This window comes from Bufo gargarizans, chromosome 6 (assembly GCF_014858855.1).
Source record: "Bufo gargarizans isolate SCDJY-AF-19 chromosome 6, ASM1485885v1, whole genome shotgun sequence".
Lineage (NCBI taxonomy): Eukaryota > Metazoa > Chordata > Amphibia > Anura > Bufonidae > Bufo > Bufo gargarizans.
Window position 1 is genome coordinate 39,002,867 of NC_058085.1, and position 24,839 is coordinate 39,027,705.

The 24,839-nt window shown below is 47.5% G+C and overlaps 1 protein-coding gene across 1 annotated transcript in view; it reads left to right on the forward strand.

Moving 5' to 3' along the window:
* The first annotated feature begins 4,008 nt into the window (after positions 1–4,008).
* Positions 4,009–24,839, forward strand: part of LOC122941952 (SH3 domain-containing protein C23A1.17-like) — a 29,768-nt gene continuing 8,937 nt past the window's right edge. The window contains exon 1 of the mRNA XM_044299447.1: positions 4,009–4,282. Within this exon, the coding sequence (XP_044155382.1) occupies positions 4,009–4,282 (274 nt within the window). The remainder of the gene's footprint in view (positions 4,283–24,839) is intronic.

Genomic DNA, 24,839 nt, shown 5'->3' on the forward strand with positions numbered 1-24,839 from the left:
AACACCAGGACCGGTCATTATGAATCCTTGGTTATGCCCTTTGGGTTGTGCAATGCGCCCGCAGTCTTCCAGGAATTCATCAACGATGTTTTCCGTGACCTGTTGCAGCAGTGTGTGGTGGTCTATTTGGATGACATCTTGGTATATTCTGCATCCATGGAGGCCCACATTCTGGATGTCAGACGAGTGTTGCAACGCTTACGAGAGAACAAGCTGTTCGGTAAGCTTGAGAAATGCGAATTTCACCGATCCCAGGTAACCTTCTTAGGTTACATCATTTCTGCTGAGGGGTTCTCCATGGATCCTGAGAAGGTTTCGGCTGTCTTACAGTGGCCCCAGCCCAGTGGGCTTCGTGCCCTGCAGCGCTTTTTGGGCTTCGCCAATTATTATCGGAAGTTCATCAGGGACTTTTCCATGCTAGCCAAGCCTCTCACGGATCTGACCAGGAAGGGCAGTAATCCTCAGGTCTGGCCGCTCGAGGCCATCCGAGCTTTTGAGGCTCTAAAGTCCGCCTTTGTGTCGGCTCCGATTCTGTCGCATCCCAACCCTGGGTTGCCTTTTGTCCTCGAGGTGGACGCGTCTGAGACGGGAGTAGGCGCCCTCCTGTCTCAGCGTAGAACACCAGAGGGTCCTCTGCTTCCTTGTGGGTTTTACTCCCGGAAACTGTCTTCCGCGGAGTGCAACTATCAGATTGGTGACAGGGAGTTATTGGCCATCGTGCAGGCCCTTAAAGAATGGAGGCACTTGCTCGAGGGTTCCGGTTCTCATCCTGACGGACCACAAGAATCTGACCTACCTCTCTGAGGCCAAGAGATTGACACCACGTCAGGCCAGATGGGCTCTGTTCTTGTCACGTTTTAATTACGTGGTCTCCTACCTACCCGGCTCCAAGAACATCAGAGCGGATGCCTTATCACGGCAGTACTCCGAGCTGTCCGGGGAGGAGTTGATTCCGACTACGGTCATACCCCCGAATCAGATCCTGGCCGCTATTCGCACCAGCCTGACTTCTCCTCTGGGTGAGCAGATTTTGGCGGCTCAATCTGGTGCTCCCTCTGGGAGACCCAACGGCAGATGTTTTGTGCCTGAGGAGTTGCGCACTCGGTTGTTGCGAACCTACCATAACTCCAAGGCCGCGGGGCACCCTGGAAAGAATCAGCTGTCCTGGGCGGTCTCACGTCTGTTCTGGTGGCCTTCTCTACGTTCCGACATCGCCGCATATGTAGCGGCATGCTCCGTTTGTGCCCAGAGTAAGTCCCCTCGGCACCTTCCGTTGGGCCTTTTGCAACCCATAGCCACCGGGGAGCGTCCATGGTCACACCTGGGGATGGATTTCATTGTGGACCTCCCTGCATCCCGAGGCCATACGGTCAGTCTCATGATTGTGGATCGGTTTTCCAAAATGTGCCACTGTGTTCCTCTCAAGAAGTTACCCTCTGCACAAGAGTTGGCCTCGATTTTTGCCAGGGAGGTCTTCCGGTTGCACGGTTTGCCCAAGGAGATTGTGTCGGATCGGGGGAGTCAGTTTGTGTCCAGGTTCTGGCGCGCCTTTTGCTCCCAGTTGGGGATTCATCTCTCTTTCTCCTCGGCCTACCACCCTCAGTCCAATGGGGCCGCAGAACGATCCAATCAGGCCTTGGAGCAATTCCTTCGTTGCTATGTCTCCGATCACCAAGACAATTGGGTTGACCTCCTGCCTTGGGCTGAGTTTGCCAGGAACACGGCGGTGAACTCTTCCTCTGGGACGTCTCCCTTCATGGCCAATTATGGGTTCCAACCTGCCGTGTTACCGGAGGTATTCTCTCCCCAGGATATTCCGGCTGTGGAGGATCACCTTTCCGTCCTACGTGCTTCTTGGGTACAGATCCAGAGGTCCCTTGAGGTCTCTGCGCAGCGCCAGAAACTCCAGGCTGATCGCAGACGAGCGCCCGCTCCTTCCTACCAGGTCGGAGACCGCGTATGGTTGTCCACCCGCAACCTCAACCTTCGAGTGCCCACTCCCAAGCTGGCGCCTCGCTTTGTTGGTCCCTTCCGAGTGCTTCGCAGGGTAAACCCGGTAGCCTATGCCCTTGCGCTTCCTCCTGGCATGCGGATCTCCAACGTGTTTCATGTCTCCCTGTTGAAGCCACTGGTGTGTAATCGTTTCACTTCCTCGATTCCTCGGCCTCGTCCGGTCCAAGTGGGCAATCGTGAGGAGTATGAGGTGAGCAATATCCTGGACTCACGCCTGGTCCGCGGTCGGGTGCAGTTTTTGGTCCATTGGCGTGGTTATGGTCCAGAGGAGCGTTCCTGGGTTCCCTCCGCAGATGTCCATGCTCCTGTCTTGCTCCGAGCCTTCCACGCACGCTTCCCTCAGAAACCGTTCCTTACTCCGCGGAGGAGGGGCCCTTGAGGGGGAGGTACTGTCATGGTCTTACCTCCTTGCTGTTCCCTTCGTTTGACATGTGCTGGTGGCCATCTTGGTTTCTGGGTTTTCTTGTAGCCTCCCACCCTGCGGCTCCTCCTTCCCACTGGGAGGAGCTGGATGCCCAGCTCATATATATAGGAGGTCTGTGGCTTCAGTTCCTTGCTTGGTCCTCCTGTGTTCACATGCTTCCAAGACTGCTGCTGCTTCTGGTTCCTGATCCTGGCCTCGTCTGACTACCCCGTTGGTTCCTGATTCCGGCTTCGTCTGACTACCCCGTTGGTTCCTGATTCCGGCTTCGTCTGACTACCCCGTTGGTTCCTGTTCCTGGCTTCGTCTGACTACCCTTCTGGTTCCTGACCTCTGTCTCCGCAAGACCCTGCTTCGGTTTAGCCATCCGTTCGGACTTTGCTTACGGCTTGCTCTTCAATAAAACCTTCTTATTTTCCACTTATCTCTTGTTGTACGTCTGGTTCATGGTTCCATGACAGGTAACACATCAAAAGGACCCTCAATCCTACCCAATGAAACCTCCTTAAAGACCTTGTCCCTAAGAACATCTGGTAGCTCCCGAGCCGACTTCAAGTTATCCGAAAAAACCGGAGAACGATTAAGAACAAAAGGGATAAAAAACCCGAAGGAAAAACCAAAACGGAGTTGAGCCGCAGCCTGTTTATTGGGGTACCTGTCTAACCAGGGGCCCATCTCTGCCACGCTCACCGGGGTCCTTAAAACCCCCTTGCTCAAACTGTTTGGCTGGCCTAACTGTGGGGCGGGTACACTTACTAGCGGGATGAGGGCCTCCGCAGGCGGAGCACTCATGCTTGAATCTACACAACCCGGCGAACCTGCAGCTTCCTTCGTTAAATAACCAGCAGGACCCGGGGCGACGGACGGCCACCGGTCCATGGGAAGGTGATCCCCCTGAACCAGCGGCCGCCGCTGGAAAGGGAGGGGGCCTCTGCGCAACCATTAACCTCAACCACACATCCGTCGCCTTAACCCCCCACCCCATCTCCGGGTGTAACGCCAACCGACGACGAAACTCCTCCCGTGCGATTTATAAGCACTATAAATAATATCCTGATAAACGAACAGCTCGGAACATCGCTCAGGATGACGTTGCCCCATAACACAACCCAAAACGGAAAAGGCCTGCAACCAATTGTTCATGGTCCTGGCCACCCGGGGTCTACGCTCAGAAGGTCTATCCGAAAAACGCCTTTCCTTATCCACCGTGTGTTGGTCAACCGATATGAGGGACCAAACATCCACATACTGGTTAGCCCACACCTTTTCCCTAACCGCTTCCTCCAGGTGGGAACCAAGGAGGCTAACCCCGCAATAACATGAATCCTTGTGAACTCCCGCAAGCACAGGCGCCTGTTTAACGCTAGGAGGAAGGGGTCCCTGAACCTGGGCAGGCGGCTGCAACCGATCCAACAACATCTTTAATAACTCAGCCGTGTTCGTTTCCCCCGCCCCCGCCCCCAATATACCCACAGAATGGCACTCACCGGCAGAAGAGACAGGAATCACCGGAGCAGCAGGCATCGGAACCTCAGGCTGCACAGACGCCGTAGGAGCCAGGCCACGGACCCTGGATGACCGAGGATGCGACCGCCCAGCGCGACGCGAACGAACTGCTCGACCAGACTCCCCCGACGCAGCCATCGACCCTTCAGAGGAGGACGGCGAACGCCATCTGGAGGATCTGGAGCGCCTGCTCCGCGCCGAGCCATCAGACCTGCGGCGGGAGTGACGCCTGCGGGAACCTCGCCGAACGCGTCTTCTGCTCTCCGGGGAGGAGGACGACGAGCTGGACCGAACCCTGCGCTGGCGTGACCCCTGGGGAAGGGAAAGGGGAGGCGGCAGCGGGTAAGCATGAACCGCAGGGGCAGAAAGGGGTTCCACCCGCACCCCATTGTCATTATGAGACAGAGGGGCGGCCACTTCCACAACTGCAGCTGGTGGCAGAGCCCCATCTAATTGCTGCTGTCCCTGGGGAGCATGAGGGGGCAAGGACTGAGAAGCTGGGGGGGTGAGAGGGAGACTCCGAGAGGAGGAGCTGCTGGCCTGAGCACCCATAACTATACCACCGCTCCAAGCCGCAGTTAGACAAGCGGCAGCAGGACGGGACATGTGAGGAGAGGGAACCGGAAGGGGCGGAGCCACCGCTGACTCGGCAGCACAGGGGACCTGCCGGCCAGCATGAGCAGCACCAGCGCCAGCCGGAGCAGTCAGGGTAAGTGGAAATGAAGGGGGGGGGACTGTACCCGAACCTAGCGGGGGGGCGGATGTGCCGAGCAGACCGCCGGCCCCCCACCGCAGTATCGGGATCGACGGGCATTACCTTCGCAGGGGCGCACGCCAAGCCAGGGGAGGAGGAAGAATGAGGGGAACCGAGGCTGCTCAGAAATGAGCGCAGCCATACCTCACCTCCCTCAGCTAATCTCGCCCTCAAAGCCTCCAGCAGAGGGGCATCTGAGGCGGCCATCTCCATGCGGACAGAGCGCTGCAGACCACAAAGCGCTTCCGCTCAAAGAGGAAGAGTGAAGGCGGGACAGTGGCATATATGCCCTCCCGGCTGACCGCCCACTCTCCTAACCGGAACCCTATATTAACCCCTGCATGCCCACCGGAACGGGCATCAGAGGAAGTATATATTAAAGGGGTAGGAAACAGGGGGGGGGAGGGCCACCAGTCCCTGCCCACCCTCCCTAAGCCGTCGGGTGGCCACCAAACTGAGCGTTGATAACAACTTGGGTTGCCCTTGTCCTCTTTGGTCCGGATGACATGGCGTCCCAGATTTCCAAAAAGAACTTCGAATCGTGACTCGTCTGACCACAGAACAGTCTTCCATTTTGCCACACTCCATTTTAAATGATCCCTGGCCCAGTGAAAACGCCTGAGCTTGTGGACCTTGCTTAGAAATGGCTTCTTCTTTGCGCTGTAGAGTTTCAGCTGGCAACGGCGGATGGCGCGGTGGATTGTGCTCACTGACAATGGTTTCTGGAAGTATTCCTGAGCCCATTCTGTGATTTCCTTTACAGTAGCATTCCTGTTTGTGGTGCAGTGTCGTTTAAGGGCCCGGAGATCACGGGCATCCAGTATGGTTTTACGGCCTTGACCCTTACGCACAGAGATTGTTCCAGATTCTCTGAATCTTCGGATGATGTTATGCACAGTTGATGATGATAGATGCAAAGTCTTTGCAATGTTTCGCTGGGTAACACCTTTCTGATATTGCTCCACTATCTTTCTGCCAACATTGTGGGAATTGGTGATCCTCTACCCATCTTGGCTTCTGAGAGACACGGCCGCTCTGAGAAGCTCTTTATACCCAATCATGTTGCCAATTGACCTAATTAGTGTTAATTGGTCTTCCAGCTCTTCGTTATGCTCAAATTTACTTTTTCCAGCCTCTTATTGCTACTTGTCCCAACTTTTTGGGGATTTGTTGACACCGTGAAAATTTGAATCAACGTATTTTTCCTTTAAAATGATACATTTACTCGGATTAAACGTTTGATCCGTCATCTACGTTCTATTACACATAAAATATTGACATTTGCCATCTCCACATCATTGCATTCAGTTTTTATTCACAATTTGTTTAGTGTCCCAACTTTTTGGGAATCCGGTTTGTAGTAAGGCCCACAGTTGTGTCCCCTAGCAATAGTAATGCTCCCCATTAGTGCCCCCCAAGTAAAAGTAATGCCCCATTAGTGCCTCCCAGTAACAGTAATGCCCCATTAGTGCCCCCCAGTAACAGTAATGCCCCCAGTAATAGTAAGGCCCCAGGTAATAGTAATGCCCCATTAGTGCTCCCCCAGTAACTGTAAAGCCCCATTAGTGCCCCTTGTAATAGTAATGCCCCATTAGTGCCCCCAGTAAAAGTAATGCCCCATTAGTGCTCACTCAGTAACTGTAATGCCCCATTAGTGCCACTTGTAATAGTAATGCCCCATTAGTGCAACCAGTAATAGTAGTGCCCCACAGTAATAGTAATGCCCCATTAGTACTCCCCAGTAATAGTTATGCTACCCATTAGTGCCCCCAAGTAATAGAAATGACAAATTATTGCCCAACAGTAATAGTAAAGATGTTAGTAATAATAATGCCCCCAGTAGTGTCCCCCAGTAATAGTAATGCTCCCAATTAGTGCAGACTAGTAATAGAAATGAACCATTAGTTCCCCTCAGTAATAGTAATGCCCAATTAGTCCCCCGAGTAATAGTAATGCCCCATTAGTGCCTCCCAGTAAAAGTAATGCCCCAAGTAGTGTCCTCAATAATAGCAATGCCTCATTTTTCCCCCTTAGTAATAGTAATGCCCAATTAGTGCACCCCCCAGTAATAGTAATGCCCCATTAGTGCCACCAGTTATAGTAATGCCCATTAGTGCCCCCAGTAATAGTAATGTCCTCATTAGTGCCCTCCAGTAATAATAATGCCCCATTAGTGAGCCACCCAGTAATAGTAATGCACCATTAGTGCTCCCAGTAATAGTAATGCACCGTTAGTGACTCCAAGTAATTATAATGTCCAATTAGTGCCCCCACCAGTAATAGTAATGCCCCATTAGTGCCCCTCCAGGAATATTAATGCCCCATTAGTGCCCCCCAGTAATAGTAATTCACCATTAGTGCCCCCTAGTAATAGTAATGCCCCATTAGTGCCCCCCAGTAATATTAATGTTCCATTAGTGACCACCAGTAACAGTAATGCCCCATTAGTGCCCCCCAGTAATAGAAATGAACCATTAGTGTTCCCCAGTAATAATAATGCCCCATTACTGCCCCCCCGTAATAGCAATGTCCCATTAGTGCCCCCCAGTAGTAGTAATGCACCCCATTAGTGCTCCCCAATAATATAAATGCCCCATCAGTGCCTCTCAGTAATAGTAATCCTGACAGAAATAGTAAGGCCCACAGTTGTGTCCCCTAGCAATAGTAATGCTCCCCATTAGTGCCCCCCAAGTAATACTAATGCCCCATTAGTGCCCCCCCAGTAACAGTAATGCCCCATTAGTGCCCATAGTAATAGTAATGCCCCCAGTAATAGTAAGAACCCAGGTAACAGTAATGTTCCATATGGAATAATGTACACTTTAATGAACTTAATAAGATGGAGGACACTGAATTTTGGGAAAGAAAGGGAATAATTAGGGTTGAACAAATGATAGACAATGGTGATATGAGGACTTTATCAGATATACTTAGGCACAGAGAGATTAAAGCACTAGATAAGTTTAAATACTTTCAGGTGAAACACGCGTTTATGCGCACGAAAAATAAAGAGGTGTTTATGGTTAGATTGGTGTTTTCACTCAGAATAACACGTCCATCTCACTACTTTATAGTAAATGGAGACTGGAAATGGGCAAAATGAAGACGTTTAGAAGTGAAGTGAAATGGGGTCAAGATATCGGAAATGACAAAATACTAAAATGGGAATGAATTTATAGGAATATCAGTAAAATATCGATATCTGGGAACCACAGGTTAATTCAATTTAGGATTTTACACCGCTTATACTAGACGCCTACTTCTCGGTTTTATAAGGATGCCTCAGATAGATGCCAAAGGTGTCAGGCCCAATGCGCGGATTTTATACATCGGGCCTGTCCTCTGATACAGGAATTTTGGATTAATGTTCTCTCTGAGCTCCGGAGATGCTCTTTATATAATCACGAGATAGATATAACCGCCCCTTGTCAGTATCTGCATGGCATCAACTTGCTGATAAAGAGAAGAAATATGAAAAACTCGCTATCTGTAATAAGTCTCAAAAAATTAGATGGGACAGAACTTGGTCGACGTGGTCATAGGGGACTGCCCGCTGTGGATGTGCCCACAATGAGGGTGGGGGGTGGGAGGGGAGGAATGGGTAGATAGCTTTCTGTTTTAGTCTAGCATGCATGAAAGAAAAGTCTATGAAATATGTCTGTATTTATGGCATTTGTGTAATATGTATGTAACTCTGCATATCATCTATACAAAATAAAATTGAATTAATTAAAAAAAAAATTGTAATGCACTATTATTGACCCTCCAGTAATAGTAATGCCCAATTAGTGCCCCCCAGTAATAGTAATGCACTATTAGTGCCCCCCAGTAATAGTAATGCACTATTAGTGCCCCCTAGTAATATAAATGCCCCATTAGTGCCCCCCAATCATAGCAATGCCCCATTAGTGCTCCCAGTAATATTAATGCACCATTAGTGCCCACCAGTAACAGTAATGCCCCATTAGTGCCCCCAGTAATATTAATGCACCATTAGTGCCTAACAGTAACAGTAATGCCTCATTAATGCTCCCCAGTAATAGTAATGCCCCATTAGTGCCCCCCATTAATAGTAATGCCCACAGTAGTGCCCTCAGTAATAGCAATGCACCATAAGTGCCCCCCAGTAATAGAAATGCCCCAATTAGTGCCCCCCAGTATTATTGTCCCCCAGTAATAGTAATGCGCTATTCTTGCCCCCCAGTAATAGTAACGCCCCATTAGTTCCCCCCAGTAATGGTAATGCCCCATTAGTGCCCCCCAGTAATAGCAATGCTGCCAGTAGTGCCCTCAGTAATAACAATGCACCATGAGTGCCCCCCAGTAATAGAAATGCCCAAATAATGTCCCCTAGTAATTGTAATGCCCTAATATTATCCCCCAGTAATAGTAATGTCCCATTAGTGCCCCCCCCCAGTAATAGTAATGCCCCATTAGTGATTCCTGTAATAGCAATTCACCATGAGTGCCCCCCAGCAATAGTAATGCCCCCAGCAATAGAAAGGCAACATGAGTGCCCCCCAGTAATAGTAATGCACCATTATTGCACCTCCAGGAATAATATTGCCCCATTAGTTCCCCCCAGTAATAATAATGCACCATTAGTGCCCCCTAGTAATAGTTATGCCCCATTAATGCTCCCCTGTAATAGTAAAGCCCCATTAGTGCCCTCCAGTAATAGTAATGCCCCATTAGTGCCCCCTAGTAATAGTAATGCCCCATTAGAGCCCCTCAGTAATAGTAATGCCCCATTAGTGCCCCCTAGTAATATTAATGCACCATCTGTGCCCAGCAGTTAAAACAGTAATGCCCCATTAGTGCTCCCTGTAATAGTAATGCCCTATTAGTGCCCCAAGTAATAGTAATACCCCATTAGTGCCAAAGAATTTGTAATGCCCCATTAGTGCCCCAAAAGCAATGCCCCATTAGTGCCTACCAGTAACAGTAATGCCCTATAGGCGCCCATCAGTAATAGCAATGCCCCATTAGTGCCCCCCAGTAATAGTAATGCATTCAGTAGTGCCTCCAGTAATATCAATACACCATGAGTGCCCCCCAATAATAGTAATGCATTATTATTGCCCCTCCAGTAATAGTAATGCCCCATTAGTGCCCCTAGTAATAGTAAAGCACCAATAGTGCCCCCTAGTAAAAGTTATACCCAATTAGTGCCCCACAGAAATAGAAATACCCCATTAGTGCCCCCTAGTAATATTAATGCACTATTAGAGCCCACCAGTAACAGTAATGCCCCATTAGTTCCCCACAGTAATAGTAATGTCCCATGAGTGCCCCAACAGTAATTGTAATACCCAATTAGTGCCCCCCAGTAATAGTAATGCCCCCAGTAGTGCCCTCAGTAATAGCAATGCACCATGAGTGCCCCCCAGTAATAGTATTGCCCCTTTAGTGCCCACCAGTAATATTAATGCACCATTAAAGACAACCAGTAACAGAAATGCCCCATTAGTGCCCCTCAGTAATAGTAATGCCCCATAAGTACCCTCCAAGTAATAATAATGCCCCATTAATGCCCCCCCAGTAACAGTAATGCCCCATTAGTTCCCCCAGTAAAAGTAATACCCCATTAGTGCCCCCCAGTAACAGAAATTCCTAATTAGTGCCTCCAGAAATAGTAATGCCCTTTAGTGCCCACCATTAACAGTAATGCCCTATTAGTGCCGCCAGTAATAGTAATGCCCCAGGTAATTGTAATGCCCCATTAGTGCCCTTCAGTAACAGTAATGCTCCATTAGTGCACCCAGTAATAGTAGTGCCCCATTAGTGCCCCACAGTAATAGTAATGCCCCCATTATTACCTCCAGTAATAGTAATGCTACCCATTAGTGCCCCTCGGTAATAGTAAAGATATTAGTAATATTAATGCCCCCAGTAGTGTCCCCCAGTAATATTAATGCTCCCAATTAGTGCCTCCTAGAAATAGAAATGACCCATTAGATCCCCTCAGTAATAGTAATTCACCATTAGTGCCCCCTAGTAATAGTAATGCCCCATTAGTGCCCCCCAGTAATATTAATGTTCCATTAGTGACCACCAGTAACAGTAATGCCCCATTAGTGCCCCCCAGTAATAGAAATGAACCATTAGTGTTCCCCAGTAATAATAATGCCCCATTACTGCCCCCCCGTAATAGCAATGTCCCATTAGTGCCCCCAGTAGTAGTAATGCACCCCATTAGTGCTCCCCAATAATATAAATGCCCCATCAGTGCCTCTCAGTAATAGTAATCCTGACAGAAATAGTAAGGCCCACAGTTGTGTCCCCTAGCAATAGTAATGCTCCCCATTAGTGCCCCCCAAGTAATACTAATGCCCCATTAGTGCCCCCCCAGTAACAGTAATGCCCCATTAGTGCCCATAGTAATAGTAATGCCCCCAGTAATAGTAAGAACCCAGGTAACAGTAATGTTCCATATGGAATAATGTACACTTTAATGAACTTAATAAGATGGAGGACACTGAATTTTGGGAAAGAAAGGGAATAATTAGGGTTGAACAAATGATAGACAATGGTGATATGAGGACTTTATCAGATATACTTAGGCACAGAGAGATTAAAGCACTAGATAAGTTTAAATACTTTCAGGTGAAACACGCGTTTATGCGCACGAAAAATAAAGAGGTGTTTATGGTTAGATTGGTGTTTTCACTCAGAATAACACGTCCATCTCACTACTTTATAGTAAATGGAGACTGGAAATGGGCAAAATGAAGACGTTTAGAAGTGAAGTGAAATGGGGTCAAGATATCGGAAATGACAAAATACTAAAATGGGAATGAATTTATAGGAATATCAGTAAAATATCGATATCTGGGAACCACAGGTTAATTCAATTTAGGATTTTACACCGCTTATACTAGACGCCTACTTCTCGGTTTTATAAGGATGCCTCAGATAGATGCCAAAGGTGTCAGGCCCAATGCGCGGATTTTATACATCGGGCCTGTCCTCTGATACAGGAATTTTGGATTAATGTTCTCTCTGAGCTCCGGAGATGCTCTTTATATAATCACGAGATAGATATAACCGCCCCTTGTCAGTATCTGCATGGCATCAACTTGCTGATAAAGTGAAGAAATATGAAAAACTCGCTATCTGTAATAAGTCTCAAAAAATTAGATGGGACAGAACTTGGGCGACGTGGTCATAGGGGACTGCCCGCTGTGGATGTGCCCACAATGAGGGTGGGGGGTGGGAGGGGAGGAATGGGTAGATAGCTTTCTGTTTTAGTCTAGCATGCATGAAAGAAAAGTCTATGAAATATGTCTGTATTTATGGCATTTGTGTAATATGTATGTAACTCTGCATATCATCTATACAAAATAAAATTGAATAAATTTTAAAAAAATTGTAATGCACTATTATTGACCCTCCAGTAATAGTAATGCCCAATTAGTGCCCCCCAGTAATAGTAATGCACTATTAGTGCCCCCTAGTAATATAAATGCCCCATTAGTGCCCCCCAATGATAGCAATGCCCCATAGTGCTCCCAGTAATATTAATGCACCATTAGTGCCCACCAGTAACAGTAATGCCCCATTAGTGCCCCCAGTAATATTAATGCACCATTAGTGCCTAACAGTAACAGTAATGCCTCATTAATGCTCCCCAGTAACAGTAATGCCCCATTAGTGCCCCCAGTAATATTAATGCACCATTAGTGCCTAACAGTAACAGTAATGCCTCATTAATGCTCCCCAGTAATAGTAATGCCCACAGTAGTGCCCTCAGTAATAGCAATGCATCATAAGTGCCCCCCAGTAATAGAAATGCCCCAATTAGTGCCCCCAGTATTATTGTCCCCCAGTAATAGTAATGCGCTATTCTTGCCCCCCAGTAATAGTAACGCCCCATTAGTGCCCCCCAGTAATGGTAATGCCCCATTAGTGCCCCCCAGTAATAGCAATGCCGTCAGTAGTGCCCTCAGTAATAACAATGCACCATGAGTGCCCTCCAGTAATAGAAATGCCTCAATAGTGTCCCCGAGTAATTGTAATGCCTTATTATTATCCCCCAGCAATAGTAACGTCCCATTAGTGCCCCCCAGTAATAGTAATGTCCCATTAGTGATCCCTGTAATAGCAATGCACCACGAGTGCCCCCCAGTAATAGTAATGCCCCCAGCAATAGAAATGCAACATGAGTGCTCCCCAGTAATAGTAATGCACCATTATTGCACCTCCAGGAATAGTAATGCACCATTAGTTCCCCCCAGTAATAATAATGCACCATAAGTGCCCCCTAGTAATAGTAATGCCCCATTAATGCTCCCCAGTAATAGTAATGCCCCATTAGTGCCCCCTAGTAATAGTAATGCTCCATTAGTGCCCCCCAGTAATAGTAATTCCCCATTAGTGCCCCCTAGTAATATTAATGCACCATTTGTGCCCAGCAGTTAAAACAGTAATGCCCCATTAGTGCTCCCTGTAATAGTAATGCCCTATTAGTGCCCCAAGTAATAGTAATACCCCATTAGTGCCAAAGAATTTGTAATGCTCCATTAGTGCCCCAATAGTAATGCCCCATTAGTGCCCACCAGTAACAGTAATGCCCTATAGGCGCCCACCAGTAATAGCAATGCCCCATTAGTGCCTCCCCCAGTAATAGTAAGGCCTTCAGTAGTGCCTCCAGTAATATCAATACACCATGAGTGCCCCCCAACAATAGTAATGCATTATGATTGCCCCTCCATTAATAGTAATGCCCCATTAGTGCCCCTAGTAATAGTAATGCACCAATAGTGCCCCCTAGTAAAAGTTATACCCAATTAGTGCCCCACAGAAATAGAAATACCCCATTAGTGCCCCCAGTAATATTAATGCACCATAAAGCCCACCAGTAACAGTAATGCCCCATTAGTTCCCCACAGTAATAGTAATGTCCCATGAGTGCCCCAACAGTAATTGTAATGCCCAATTAGTGCCCCGCAGTAATAGTAATGCCCCCAGTAGTGCCCTCAGTAATAGCAATGCACCATGAGTGCCCCCCAGTAATAGTATTGCCCCATTAGTGCCCACCAGTAATATTAATGCACCATTAAAGACAACCAGTAACAGAAATGCCTCATTGGTGCCCCTCAGTAATAGTAATGCCCCATAAGTGCCCTCCAAGTAATAATAATGCCCCATTAATGCCCCCCAGTAACAGTAATGCCCCATTAGTTCCCCCAATAAAAGTAATTCCCCATTAGTGCCCCCCGGTAACAGTAATTTCTAATTAGTGCCTCCAGAAATAGTAATGCCCTTTAGTGCTCACCATTAACAGTAATGCCCTATTAAAGCCGCTAGTAATAGTAATGCCCCAGGTAATTGTAATGCCCCATTAGTGCTTCCCCAGTAACTGTAATGCCCCATTAGTGCCCTTCAGTAACAGTAATGCCCCATTAGTGCACCCAGTAATAGTAATGCCCCATTAGTGCCCCACAGTAATAGTAATGCCCCCATTATTACCCCCAGTAATAGTAATGCTACTGTCACAACCAGACAGCTGAGAAGCTCTGACAGAGGCCTTTCAGAACCTCCCCTTTGAGTTTCTGTGTTGTGGTATTCAGCTCCTCCTCTCGTTAGTCTCTCTCAGCTGTCATGTGTTGGACTAATTGCTTCCCTTTAAATTCTTCCCCAGAAGGCTTTTCTGGGCGGCTTATATTTCTTCCTGGAGTATGTGTGCATGCCCATCTGGTTCTCCTCTCCTCTACAAAGTTAAGTGTTATACTGTTATCTGTTATTTTCTGTTTGCTGGATCCCAGGTGACCCTGACTCCCTCCGTGTCTGGTGTAGGGAGCCGGTGGTCGTGTCCCCTCACTATTGTAGGGTGCTCAGGGGCTATATAGTCAAGGTACGTGGATATGCATACCTCCACCATTCGGATCTATGCATAGGCTGAGCAGCCAGGGAAAGTGCCAGGTCTTCTACAGGGGTCTCCCTTTTGTTCCTTAGCTTTTGGATCCAGCGAGTCATTTATGCATGTTGTTTTGCCTTGTTACCTGTACACATTCCGTGACATTATAAGCCGCCAAAACCGTCTTAAGCATGGATCCGGTTTCACTTTTGGCTGAACGCTTCCAGGGTCTTTCATTGGAGGTAGCTGACCTCCGTAAGACTTTTTCTCAGCTTGCGTTCATGGAGCTTGTTCTGAGCCTAAGATCTCGCTCCCGGATACGTTCTCCGGGGGTAGTGAGAATTTTGTGCGTTTTAGAGAGGCTTGCAAACTCCATTTTCGCCTTCTTCCCCTTTCCTCTGGAGATGAGGAACGGAGGGTGGGGATCATTATATCGCTGCTCAGGGGTAACGCTCAGTCCTGGGCCTTTTCGCTGCCGGAGGGGGCACGGCCTCTCCGTTCAGTGGATGAATTCTTTTTAGCCCTGGGTCAGATATATGATGATCCGGATCGTATTGCTCTGGCGGAGTCTAGACTACGTCTCTTATGCCAGGGTAAACAATCCGCAGAAATATACTGCTCAGAATTTCGGAGATGGGCAGCTGATACTGGTTGGAATGATGCTGCACTCCGAAGTCAATTTTGCCATGGTCTTTCAGAGGGATTGAAAGATGCATTTGCCTTTCATGAAAGGCCTATTTCTTTGGACTCTGCTATGTCTCAGGCCGTTCGTATTGACAGGCGTCTTAGAGAGAGAGGAGAGATCTCTCCTTCCTGTCATACTCGGTCCCAGGACTGTGCAGCGGTCCCATTCTCTGCGCAGGGGTCTCAGTCGCTGTCAGCCCCTTCTGAGCAGGAGCCCATGCAGCTGGGGTTGATTGCTTCTGACAATAGAAGATTCAGCTCGCATGGGACGGTTTGTTTTTGTTGTGGAGGTATTAATCATTTGGCAAATATTTGTCCCTCTAGGAGATTCAGGCAGTTCTCTGGGTATAATAAAGAAACAAAGAGGAAAAAATCTTTGAAAAATGTTCCGTCTGTTACTATTGGCAGGGTTGAGGCGGAAATTGAAGGTTTTCCGTTTGCTTGTAGTTCCCGTTTTGTCCTGCCGGCTAGGGTGGCGCTAGAGAGCAAGAACATTTTTTGTGAGATTTTTGTGGATAGTGGAGCAGCGGTCAATCTCATTGATAATCATTTTGCGATAACTCATGGTTTCCAGGTGTGCGCTTTGAGAAAGGATATTCCGGTTTTTGCTATCGATTCCGCTCCACTTTCTCAGAAATCATTAAAGGGCATAGTTCACAATATCCGTTTAATTGTGAGTGATGCTCATGTTGAGGATGTGTCATGTTACGTCCTTAGCGGTTTGCCCACCCCTCTGGTGTTGGGGCTGCCCTGGCTCACTAAGCATAACCCCACCATTGATTGGCAAGCGAAGCAAATAAATGGTTGGAGTGACTTTTGCAGAGAGAATTGCCTCATGACATCTGTTTCTGAGGTTGCTACTAAGACTGTACCATCTTTTCTCTCAGAATTTTCGGATGTCTTCTCTGAGAGTGGAGTTCAGGATTTGCCCCCACACAGGGAGTACGATTGCCCTATTAATCTCATCCCAGACGCCAAGCTGCCTAAATCTCGTTTATACAATCTTTCCCAACCTGAGAGGATCGCTATGCGTGCTTATATCTCTGAGAGTCTGAGAAAGGGACACATACGACCCTCGAAGTCACCTGTTGCCGCTGGTTTTTTCTTTGTTAAGAAAAAAGATGGTTCTTTAAGACCTTGTCTGGATTTCAGGGAGCTGAACAATATCACAATTCGTGACCCTTATCCGCTTCCTCTGATCCCGGACCTATTTAACCAGGTTGTTGGGGCTAAAGTCTTTTCCAAATTAGATCTAAGAGGGGCATACAACCTGGTCAGGGTCAGAGAAGGGGACGAATGGAAGACGGCCTTCAATACCCCTGAGGGCCATTTTGAGAATTTGGTTATGCCTTTTGGTTTGATGAATGCCCCAGCCGTTTTTCAGCATTTCGTGAACAGCATTTTTTATCATTTGATGGGAAAATTTGTATTGGTGTATTTGGATGACATTTTGATTTTTTTCTCCCGATTTCAAAACTCATAAGGAACATTTACGTCAGGTTTTGCTCATTCTGCGGGAGAATAAATTATATGCGAAACTGGAAAAATGTGTGTTTGCGGTTCCAGAAATTCAATTTCTGGGGTTTCTTCTCTCCGCTTCTGGTTTTCGCATGGACCCCGAGAAGGTCTGCGCTGTGCTTGAGTGGGAGCTTCCTGAGAATCAAAAGGCGCTGATGCGTTTTTTGGGCTTTGCCAATTATTACAGGAAGTTCATTTTGAATTATTCTTCTATTGTTAAACCACTCACTGATATGACCAGAAAGGGGGTAGATTTTTCTTCTTGGTCAGTAGAGGCGCGTAAGGCTTTTTCTGATATCAAGGAGAGTTTTGCTTCCGCTCCCATCTTGGTGCAACCTGATGTTTCGTTACCCTTCATAGTTGAGGTTGATGCTTCTGAGGTGGGTGTGGGGGCGGTCTTGTCTCAGGGTTCCTCTCCTGCCAATTGGCGACCGTGTGCCTTTTTCTCAAGAAAACTCTCCTCCGCAGAGAGAAATTACGATGTGGGAGATAGGGAATTGTTGGCCATCAAGTTGGCTTTTGAGGAATGGCGCCATTGGCTAGAGGGAGCCAGACACCCTATTACCGTATTTACTGACCATAAAAATCTGGCCTACTTGGAGTCAGCCAAGCGTCTGAACCCGAGACAGGCCAGATGGTCGTTGTTCTTTTCTAGGTTTAATTTTGTTGTCACGTTCCGCCCTGGAGTTAAGAATGTGAAGGCAGATGCCCTGTCACGTTGTTTTCCGGGAGGCGGGAATTTTGAAGACCCGGGTCCCATTTTGGCTGAAGGTGTGGTGGTCTCTGCTCTTTTTCCTGAATTGGAGGCAGAGGTGCAGGCAGCCCAGTCAGAGGCTCCTGATCTTTGTCCTCCTGGGAGGTTGTTTGTGCCTCTCGCTTTAAGACACAAGATTTTTAAAGAACACCACGATACGGTCCTTGCTGGGCACCCGGGGGTAAGAGCCACACTGGATCTCATCGCTCGGAGATTCTGGTGGCCTGCGCTTCGTAAGTCGGTTGAGGGTTTTGTGGCAGCCTGCGAGACTTGCGCTCGTGCCAAAGTCCCTCATTCACGGCCATCAGGTCCTCTCCTTCCCTTACCCATTCCTTCCCGTCCTTGGACACATCTGTCCATGGACTTCATAACGGACCTGCCTCGTTCCTCGGGGAAGACTGTGATTCTGGTGGTGGTGGACCGTTTTAGCAAAATGGTGCATTTCATCCCTTTTCCTGGTTTGCCCAATGCTAAGACGCTGGCGCAGGCATTTGTTGATCACATTGTCAAATTGCACGGTATTCCTTCAGACATAGTCTCTGATAGGGGCACGCAGTTTGTTTCCAGATTCTGGAAGGCTTTCTGTTCTCGCTTGGGGGTTCGGTTGTCATTCTCTTCTGCTTTCCACCCGCAGTCGAATGGCCAGACAGAGCGCGTCAATCAGAATCTGGAGACATATCTGCGTTGTTTTGTGGCGGAGAATCAAGAGGATTGGTGTTCTTTTTTGTCCCTTGCTGAGTTTGCTTTAAATAACCGTCGTCAGGAGTCCTCTGATAAGTCACCATTTTTTGGTGCATATGGGTTTCATCCACAGTTTGGGACTTTCTCGGGAGAGGGGTCTTCTGGTTTACCTGATGAGGACAGATTCTCCTCGTCTTTGTCATCTATTTGGCAAAAGATTCAAGATAATCTAAAGAGCATGAGTGAGAGATATAAGCGTGTGGCTGATAAGAGACGTGTGCTTGGTCCGGACCTGAATGTTGGTGATCTGGTGTGGTTGTCTACCAAGAATATCAAATTGAAGGTTCCCTCCTGGAAGTTGGGTCCTAGGTTTATTGGGCCTTACAAAATCCTGTCTGTCATCAATCCTGTTGCATACCGTCTTGATCTTCCTCAGACTTGGAAGATCCATAATGTTTTTCATAAGTCCTTATTGAAACTTTATGTTCAACCCATTGTACCCTCGCCTTTGCCTCCTCCTCCGATTATGGTTGATGGGAATCTTGAATTTCAGGTCTCTGGGATTGTGGATTCTCGTCTTGTCCGCGGTTCTCTTCAGTACCTTGTTCACTGGGAGGGGTATGGTCCTGAGGAGAGGATGTGGGTCCCAGTGACGGACATTAAAGCCTCTCGTCTCATCAGGGCTTTCCATAGGTCCCATCCTGAGAAGGTGGGTTCTGAGTGTCCGGAGGCCACTCGTAGAGGGAGGGGTACTGTCACAACCAGACAGCTGAGAAGCTCTGACAGAGGCCTTTCAGAACCTCCCCCTTGAGTTTCTGTGTTGTGGTATTCAGCTCCTCCTCTCGTTAGTCTCTCTCAGCTGTCATGTGTTGGACTAATTGCTTCCCTTTAAATTCTTCCCCAGAAGGCTTTTCTGGGCGGCTTATATTTCTTCCTGGAGTATGTGTGCATGCCCATCTGGTTCTCCTCTCCTCTACAAAGTTAAGTGTTATACTGTTATCTGTTATTTTCTGTTTGCTGGATCCCAGGTGACCCTGACTCCCTCCGTGTCTGGTGTAGGGAGCCGGTGGTCGTGTCCCCTCACTATTGTAGGGTGCTCAGGGGCTATATAGTCAAGGTACGTGGATATGCATACCTCCACCATTCGGATCTATGCATAGGCTGAGCAGCCAGGGAAAGTGCCAGGTCTTCTACAGGGGTCTCCCTTTTGTTCCTTAGCTGTTGGATCCAGCGAGTCATTTATGCATGTTGTTTTGCCTTGTTACCTGTACACATTCCGTGACAGCTACCCATTAGTGCCCCTCAGTTTTAGTAAAGATATTAGTAATATTAATGCCCCCAGTAGTGTCCCCCAGTAATAGTAATGCTCCCAATTAGTGACCCTAGTAATATAAATTACCCATTAGTTCCCTTCACTAATAGTAATGCCCCATTAGTTCCCACAGTAATAGTAATGCCCCATTAGTGCCCCCCAGTAAAAGTAATGCCACAGTAGTGCCCTCAGTAATAGCAATGCACTATGAGTTCCCCATTAAAAGAAATGCCCCATTAGTGCCCCCCAGTAATAGTAATGCCCCATTATTGCCCCAAGTAATAGTAACGTCCCATTAGTGCCCTCCAGTAATAGTAATGCCCCATTAGTGTCCCCAGCAATAAAAATGCCCCAGAAGTGTACCCCCCAGTAATAGTAATGCCCAATTAGTGCCCCCTAGTTATAGTAATTCCCTATTAGTGCCCCCAGTAATAGTAATGCCCCATTAGTGCCCCCAGTAATAGTAATGCCCCATTATTGCCCCAAGTAATAGTAACGTCCTATTAGTGAGCTCCAGTAACAGTAATGCCCTATTAGTGCCGCCAGTAATAGTAATGCCCCAGGTAATTGTAATGCCCCATTAGTGCTCCCCCAGTAACTGTAATGTCCCATTAGTGCCCCCTAGTAACAGTAATGCCCCATTAGTGCACCCAGTAATAGTAGTGCCCCATTAGTGCCCCCCAGTAATAGTAATGCCCCCATTATTACCCCCTAGTTATAGTAATGCTACCCATTAGTGCCCCTCAGTAATAGTAAAGATGTTAGTAATATTAATGCCCTCAGTAGTGTCCCCCAGTAATGTTAATGCTCCCAATTAGTGCCTCCTAGTAATAGAAATGACCCATTAGATCCCCTCAGTAATAGTAATGCCCCATTAGTTCCCCCAGTAATAGTAATGCCCCATTATTGCCCCAAGTAATAGTAACATCCTATTAGTGCCCTCCAGTAATAGTAATGCCCTATTAGTGCCGCCAGTAATAGTAATGCCCCAGGTAATAGTATTGCCCCATTAGTGCTCCCCAAGTAACTGTACTGCCCCATTAGTGCCCCCCAGGAACAGTAATGCCCCATTAGTGTACCCAGTAATAGTAGTGCCCCATTAGTGCCCCACAGTAATAGTAATGCCACCCATTAGTGCCCCTTAGTAATAGTAAAGATGTTAGTAATATTAATGCCCCCAGTAGCATTTCCCAGTAATAGTAATGCTCCCAATTAGTGCCCCCTAGTAATAGAAATGACCCATTAGTTCCCCTCAGTAATAGTAATGCCCCATTAGTTCCCCCAGTAATAGTAATGCCCCATTAGTGCCGCCTAGTAATAGTAATGCCCTATTAGTTCCCCACAGTAATAGTAATGTCCCATGAGTGCCCCCCCCAGTAATTGTAATGACCAATTTGTGCCCCCAGTAATAGTAATGCCCCCAGTAGTGCCCTCAGTAATAGCAATGCACCATGAGTGCCCCCCACTAATAGTAATGCCTCATTAGTGCCCCCAGTAATAATAATGCACTATTAAAGACAACCAGTAACAGAAATGCCCCATTAGTGCCCCTCAGTAATAGTAATGGCCCATTAGTGCCCCCAGTAACAGTAATGCCCCATTAGTGCCCCCAGTAACTGTAATGCCCCATTAGTGTCCCCGAGTAACAGTAATACCCCATTAGTGCACCCAGTAATAGTAGTGCCCTATTAGTGCCCCCCCCCAGTAATAGTTATGCCCTATTAGTGCCCCCCAGTAATAGAAATGCACGATCATTGCCCCTCCCGGATTAGTAATGCCCCATTATTGCCCCCCAGCAATAGAAATGCACCATTAGTGCACCCCTAGTAATAGTAATGCCCACAGTAGTGCCCTCACTACAAGCAATGCACCATGAGTGCCCCCCAGTAATAGAAATGCCCCATTAGTTCCCCACAGTAATAGTAATGCCCTATTATTGCCCCCTAGTAGTAGTAATGCCCTATTCTTGCCCACCAGTAATAGTAACGTCCCATTAGTGCCCCCCAGTAACTGTAGTGCCCCATTAGGGTCCCCCAGTAATAGCAATGCCGCCAGTAGTGCCCTTAGTAACAATGCACCATGAGTGCCGCCCAGTAATAAAAATGCCCCAGTAGTGCTCTCCAGTAATTGTAATGGCCTATTATTGCCCGCCAGTAATAGTAGCGTCCCATTAGTGCCCCCCTAGTAATAGTAATGCCCCATTAGTGACCCCTGTAATAGCAATGCACCATAAGTGCCCCCCAGTAATTGTAATGACAAATTTGTGCCCCCAGTAATAGTAATGCCCCCAGTAGTGCCCTCAGTAATAGTAATGCACCATGAGTGCCCCCCACTAATAGTAATGCCTCATTAGTGCCCCCAGTAATATTAATGCACCATTAAAGACAACCAGTAACAGAAATGCCCCATTAGTGCCCCTCAGTAATAGTAATGGCCCATTAGTGCCCCCAGTAACAGTAATGCCCCATTAGTGCCCCCAGTAACTGTAATGCCCCATTAGTGTCCCCGAGTAACAGTAATACCCCATTAGTGCACCCATTAATAGTAGTGGCCTATTAGTGCCCCCCAGTAATAGTTATGCCCTATTAGTGCCCCCCAGTAATAGTAATGCCCCCAGTATTAGCAATGCACCATAAGTGCCCCCCAGTAATAGAAATTCACGATCATTGCCCCTCCCGGATTAGTAATGCCCCATTATTGCCCCCCAGCAATAGCAATGCACCATTAGTGCACCCCTAGTAACAGTAATGCCTACAGTAGTGCCCTCACTACTAGCAATGCACCATGAGTGTCCCCCAGTAATAGAAATGCCCCATTAGTGCCCCCCAGTAATAGTAATGCCCTATTATTGCCCCCTAGTAGTAGTAATGCCCTATTCTTGCCCACCAGTAATAGTAACGCCCCATTAGTGCCCCCCAGTAACTGTAATGCCCCATTAGTGCCCCCCCAGTAATAGCAATGCCACCAGTAGTGCCCTTAGTAACAATGCACCATGAGTGCCGCCCAGTAATAAAAATGCCCCATTAGTGCTCCCCAGTAATTGTAATGGCCTGTTATTGCCCGCCAGTAATAGTAGCGTCCCATTAGTGCCACCCCTAGTAATAGTAATGCCCCATTAGTGAACCCTATAATAGCAATGCACCATAAGTGCCCCCCCAGTAATTGCAAAAACCAATTTGTGCCCCCAGTAATAGTAATGCCCCCAGTAGTGCCCTCAGTAATAGCAATGCACCATGAGTGCCCCCCACTAATAGTAATGCCTTATTAGTGCCCCCAGTAATAATAATGCACCATTAAAGACAACCAGTAACAGAAATGCCCCATTAGTGCCCCTCAGTAATAGTAATGGCCCTTTAGTGCCCCCAGTAACAGTAATGCCCCATTAGTGCCCCCAGTAACTGTAATGCCCCATTAGTGTCCCCGAGTGACAGTAATACCCCATTAGTGCACCCAGTAATAGTAGTGCCCTATTAGTGCCCCCCCAGTAATAGATATGCCCAATTAGTGCCCCCCAGTAATAGTAATGCCCCCAGTATTAGCAATGCACCATAAGTGTCCCCCAGTAATAGAAATTCACGATCATTGCCCCTCCCGGATTAGTAATGCCCCATTATTGCCCCCCAGCAATAGCAATGCACCATTAGTGCACCCCTAGTAATAGTAATGCCCACAGTAGTGCCCTCACTACTAGCAATGCACCATGAGTGCCCCTCAGTAATAGAAATGCCCCATTAGTGCCCCCCAGTAATAGTAATGCCCTATTATTGCCCCCTAGTAGTAGTAATGCCCTATTCTTGCCCACCAGTAATAGTAACGCCCCATTAGTACCCCCCAGTAACTGTAATGCCCCATTAGTGCCCCCCAGTAATAGCAATGCCGCCAGTAGTGCCCTTAGTAACAATGCACCATGAGTGCCGCCCAGTAATAAAAATGCCCCATTAGTGCTCCCCAGTAATTGTAATGGCCTATTATTGCCCGCCAGTAATAGTAGCGTCCCATTAGTGCCACCCCTAGTAATAGTAATGCCCTATTAGTGACCCCTGTAATAGCAATGCACCATAAGTGCCCCCCAGTAATAGTAATGCCCCCAGTAATAGCAATGCAACATGAGTGTCCCCCAGTAATAGTAATGCACCATCATTGCCCCTCCAGGAATGCCCTATTAGTGCCCCCCAGTAACAGTAATGCCCCATTAGTGCCCCCTAGTAATAGAAATGCCCCATTAGTGCCCCGCAGTAATAGTAATGCCCCATTAGTGCCCTCCAGTAATATTAATGCACCATTTGTGCCCATAAGTAATGCTTCATTAGTGCTCCTTGTAATAATAATGTCTCCAGTAGTGCCTCCAGTTATATCAATACACCATGAGTCACCCCCAGTAATAGTAATGCATTATTATTGCCCCTCTAGTAATAGTATTGCCCTATTAGTGCCCCCCAGTAATAGTAATGCCAAATTAGTGACCCCCAGTAATAGTAATGCCCTCAGTAGTGCCTTCAGTAAACGAAATGCACCATGAGTGCCCCCCAGTAATACTAATGCACCATGAGTGCCCCCAGTAATAGAAATGTCCCAATAGTACCCCCATTAATAGTAATGCTCCCATTAGTGCCCTCCAGTAATAATAATGACTCATTAGTGCCCCCCAGTAATAGTAATGCACCATTGGTGCTCCCAGTAATAGTAATGCACCGTTAGTGACTCCAAATAATTATAATGTCCCATAATAAGTGCCCCATAGTAATATTAATGCACCATTAAAGCCCACTAGTAACAGTAATGCCCCATTAGTGCCCCCCCAGTAATATTAATGCACCATTAGTGCCCACCAGTAACAGTGATGCCCCATTAGTGCCCTTCAGTAATAGTAATGCCCCATTAGTGCCCAAAAGTAATAGTAATGCACCATTAGTGCCCCCTAGTAATTGCAATGCCACATTAGTGCCCCCTAGTAATAGTAATGCCCCCAATAGTGCCCTCAGTAATAGCAATGCAACATGAGTGCCCCTCAGTAATAGAAATGCCCCATTAGTTCCGCGAAGTAATAGTAATGCCTTATTATTGCCCCCCCTAGTAATAGTAACGTCCCATTAGTGCCCCCCCCCCCAGTAATAGTAATGCCCAGAGTAATGCATTACAATTACTGGGGGAGACTCATGGTGTATTGCTATTACCGCTCCATTAGTGCTCCCCAGAAATTGTAATGCACTAAAATTGCCCACCAGTAATAGTAACGTCCCATTAGTGCCCTCCCCCAGTAAAAGTAATGCCCCATTAGTGACCCCTGGAATAGCAATGCACCATGAGTGCCCCCCAATAATAGTAATGCCCCCTGTA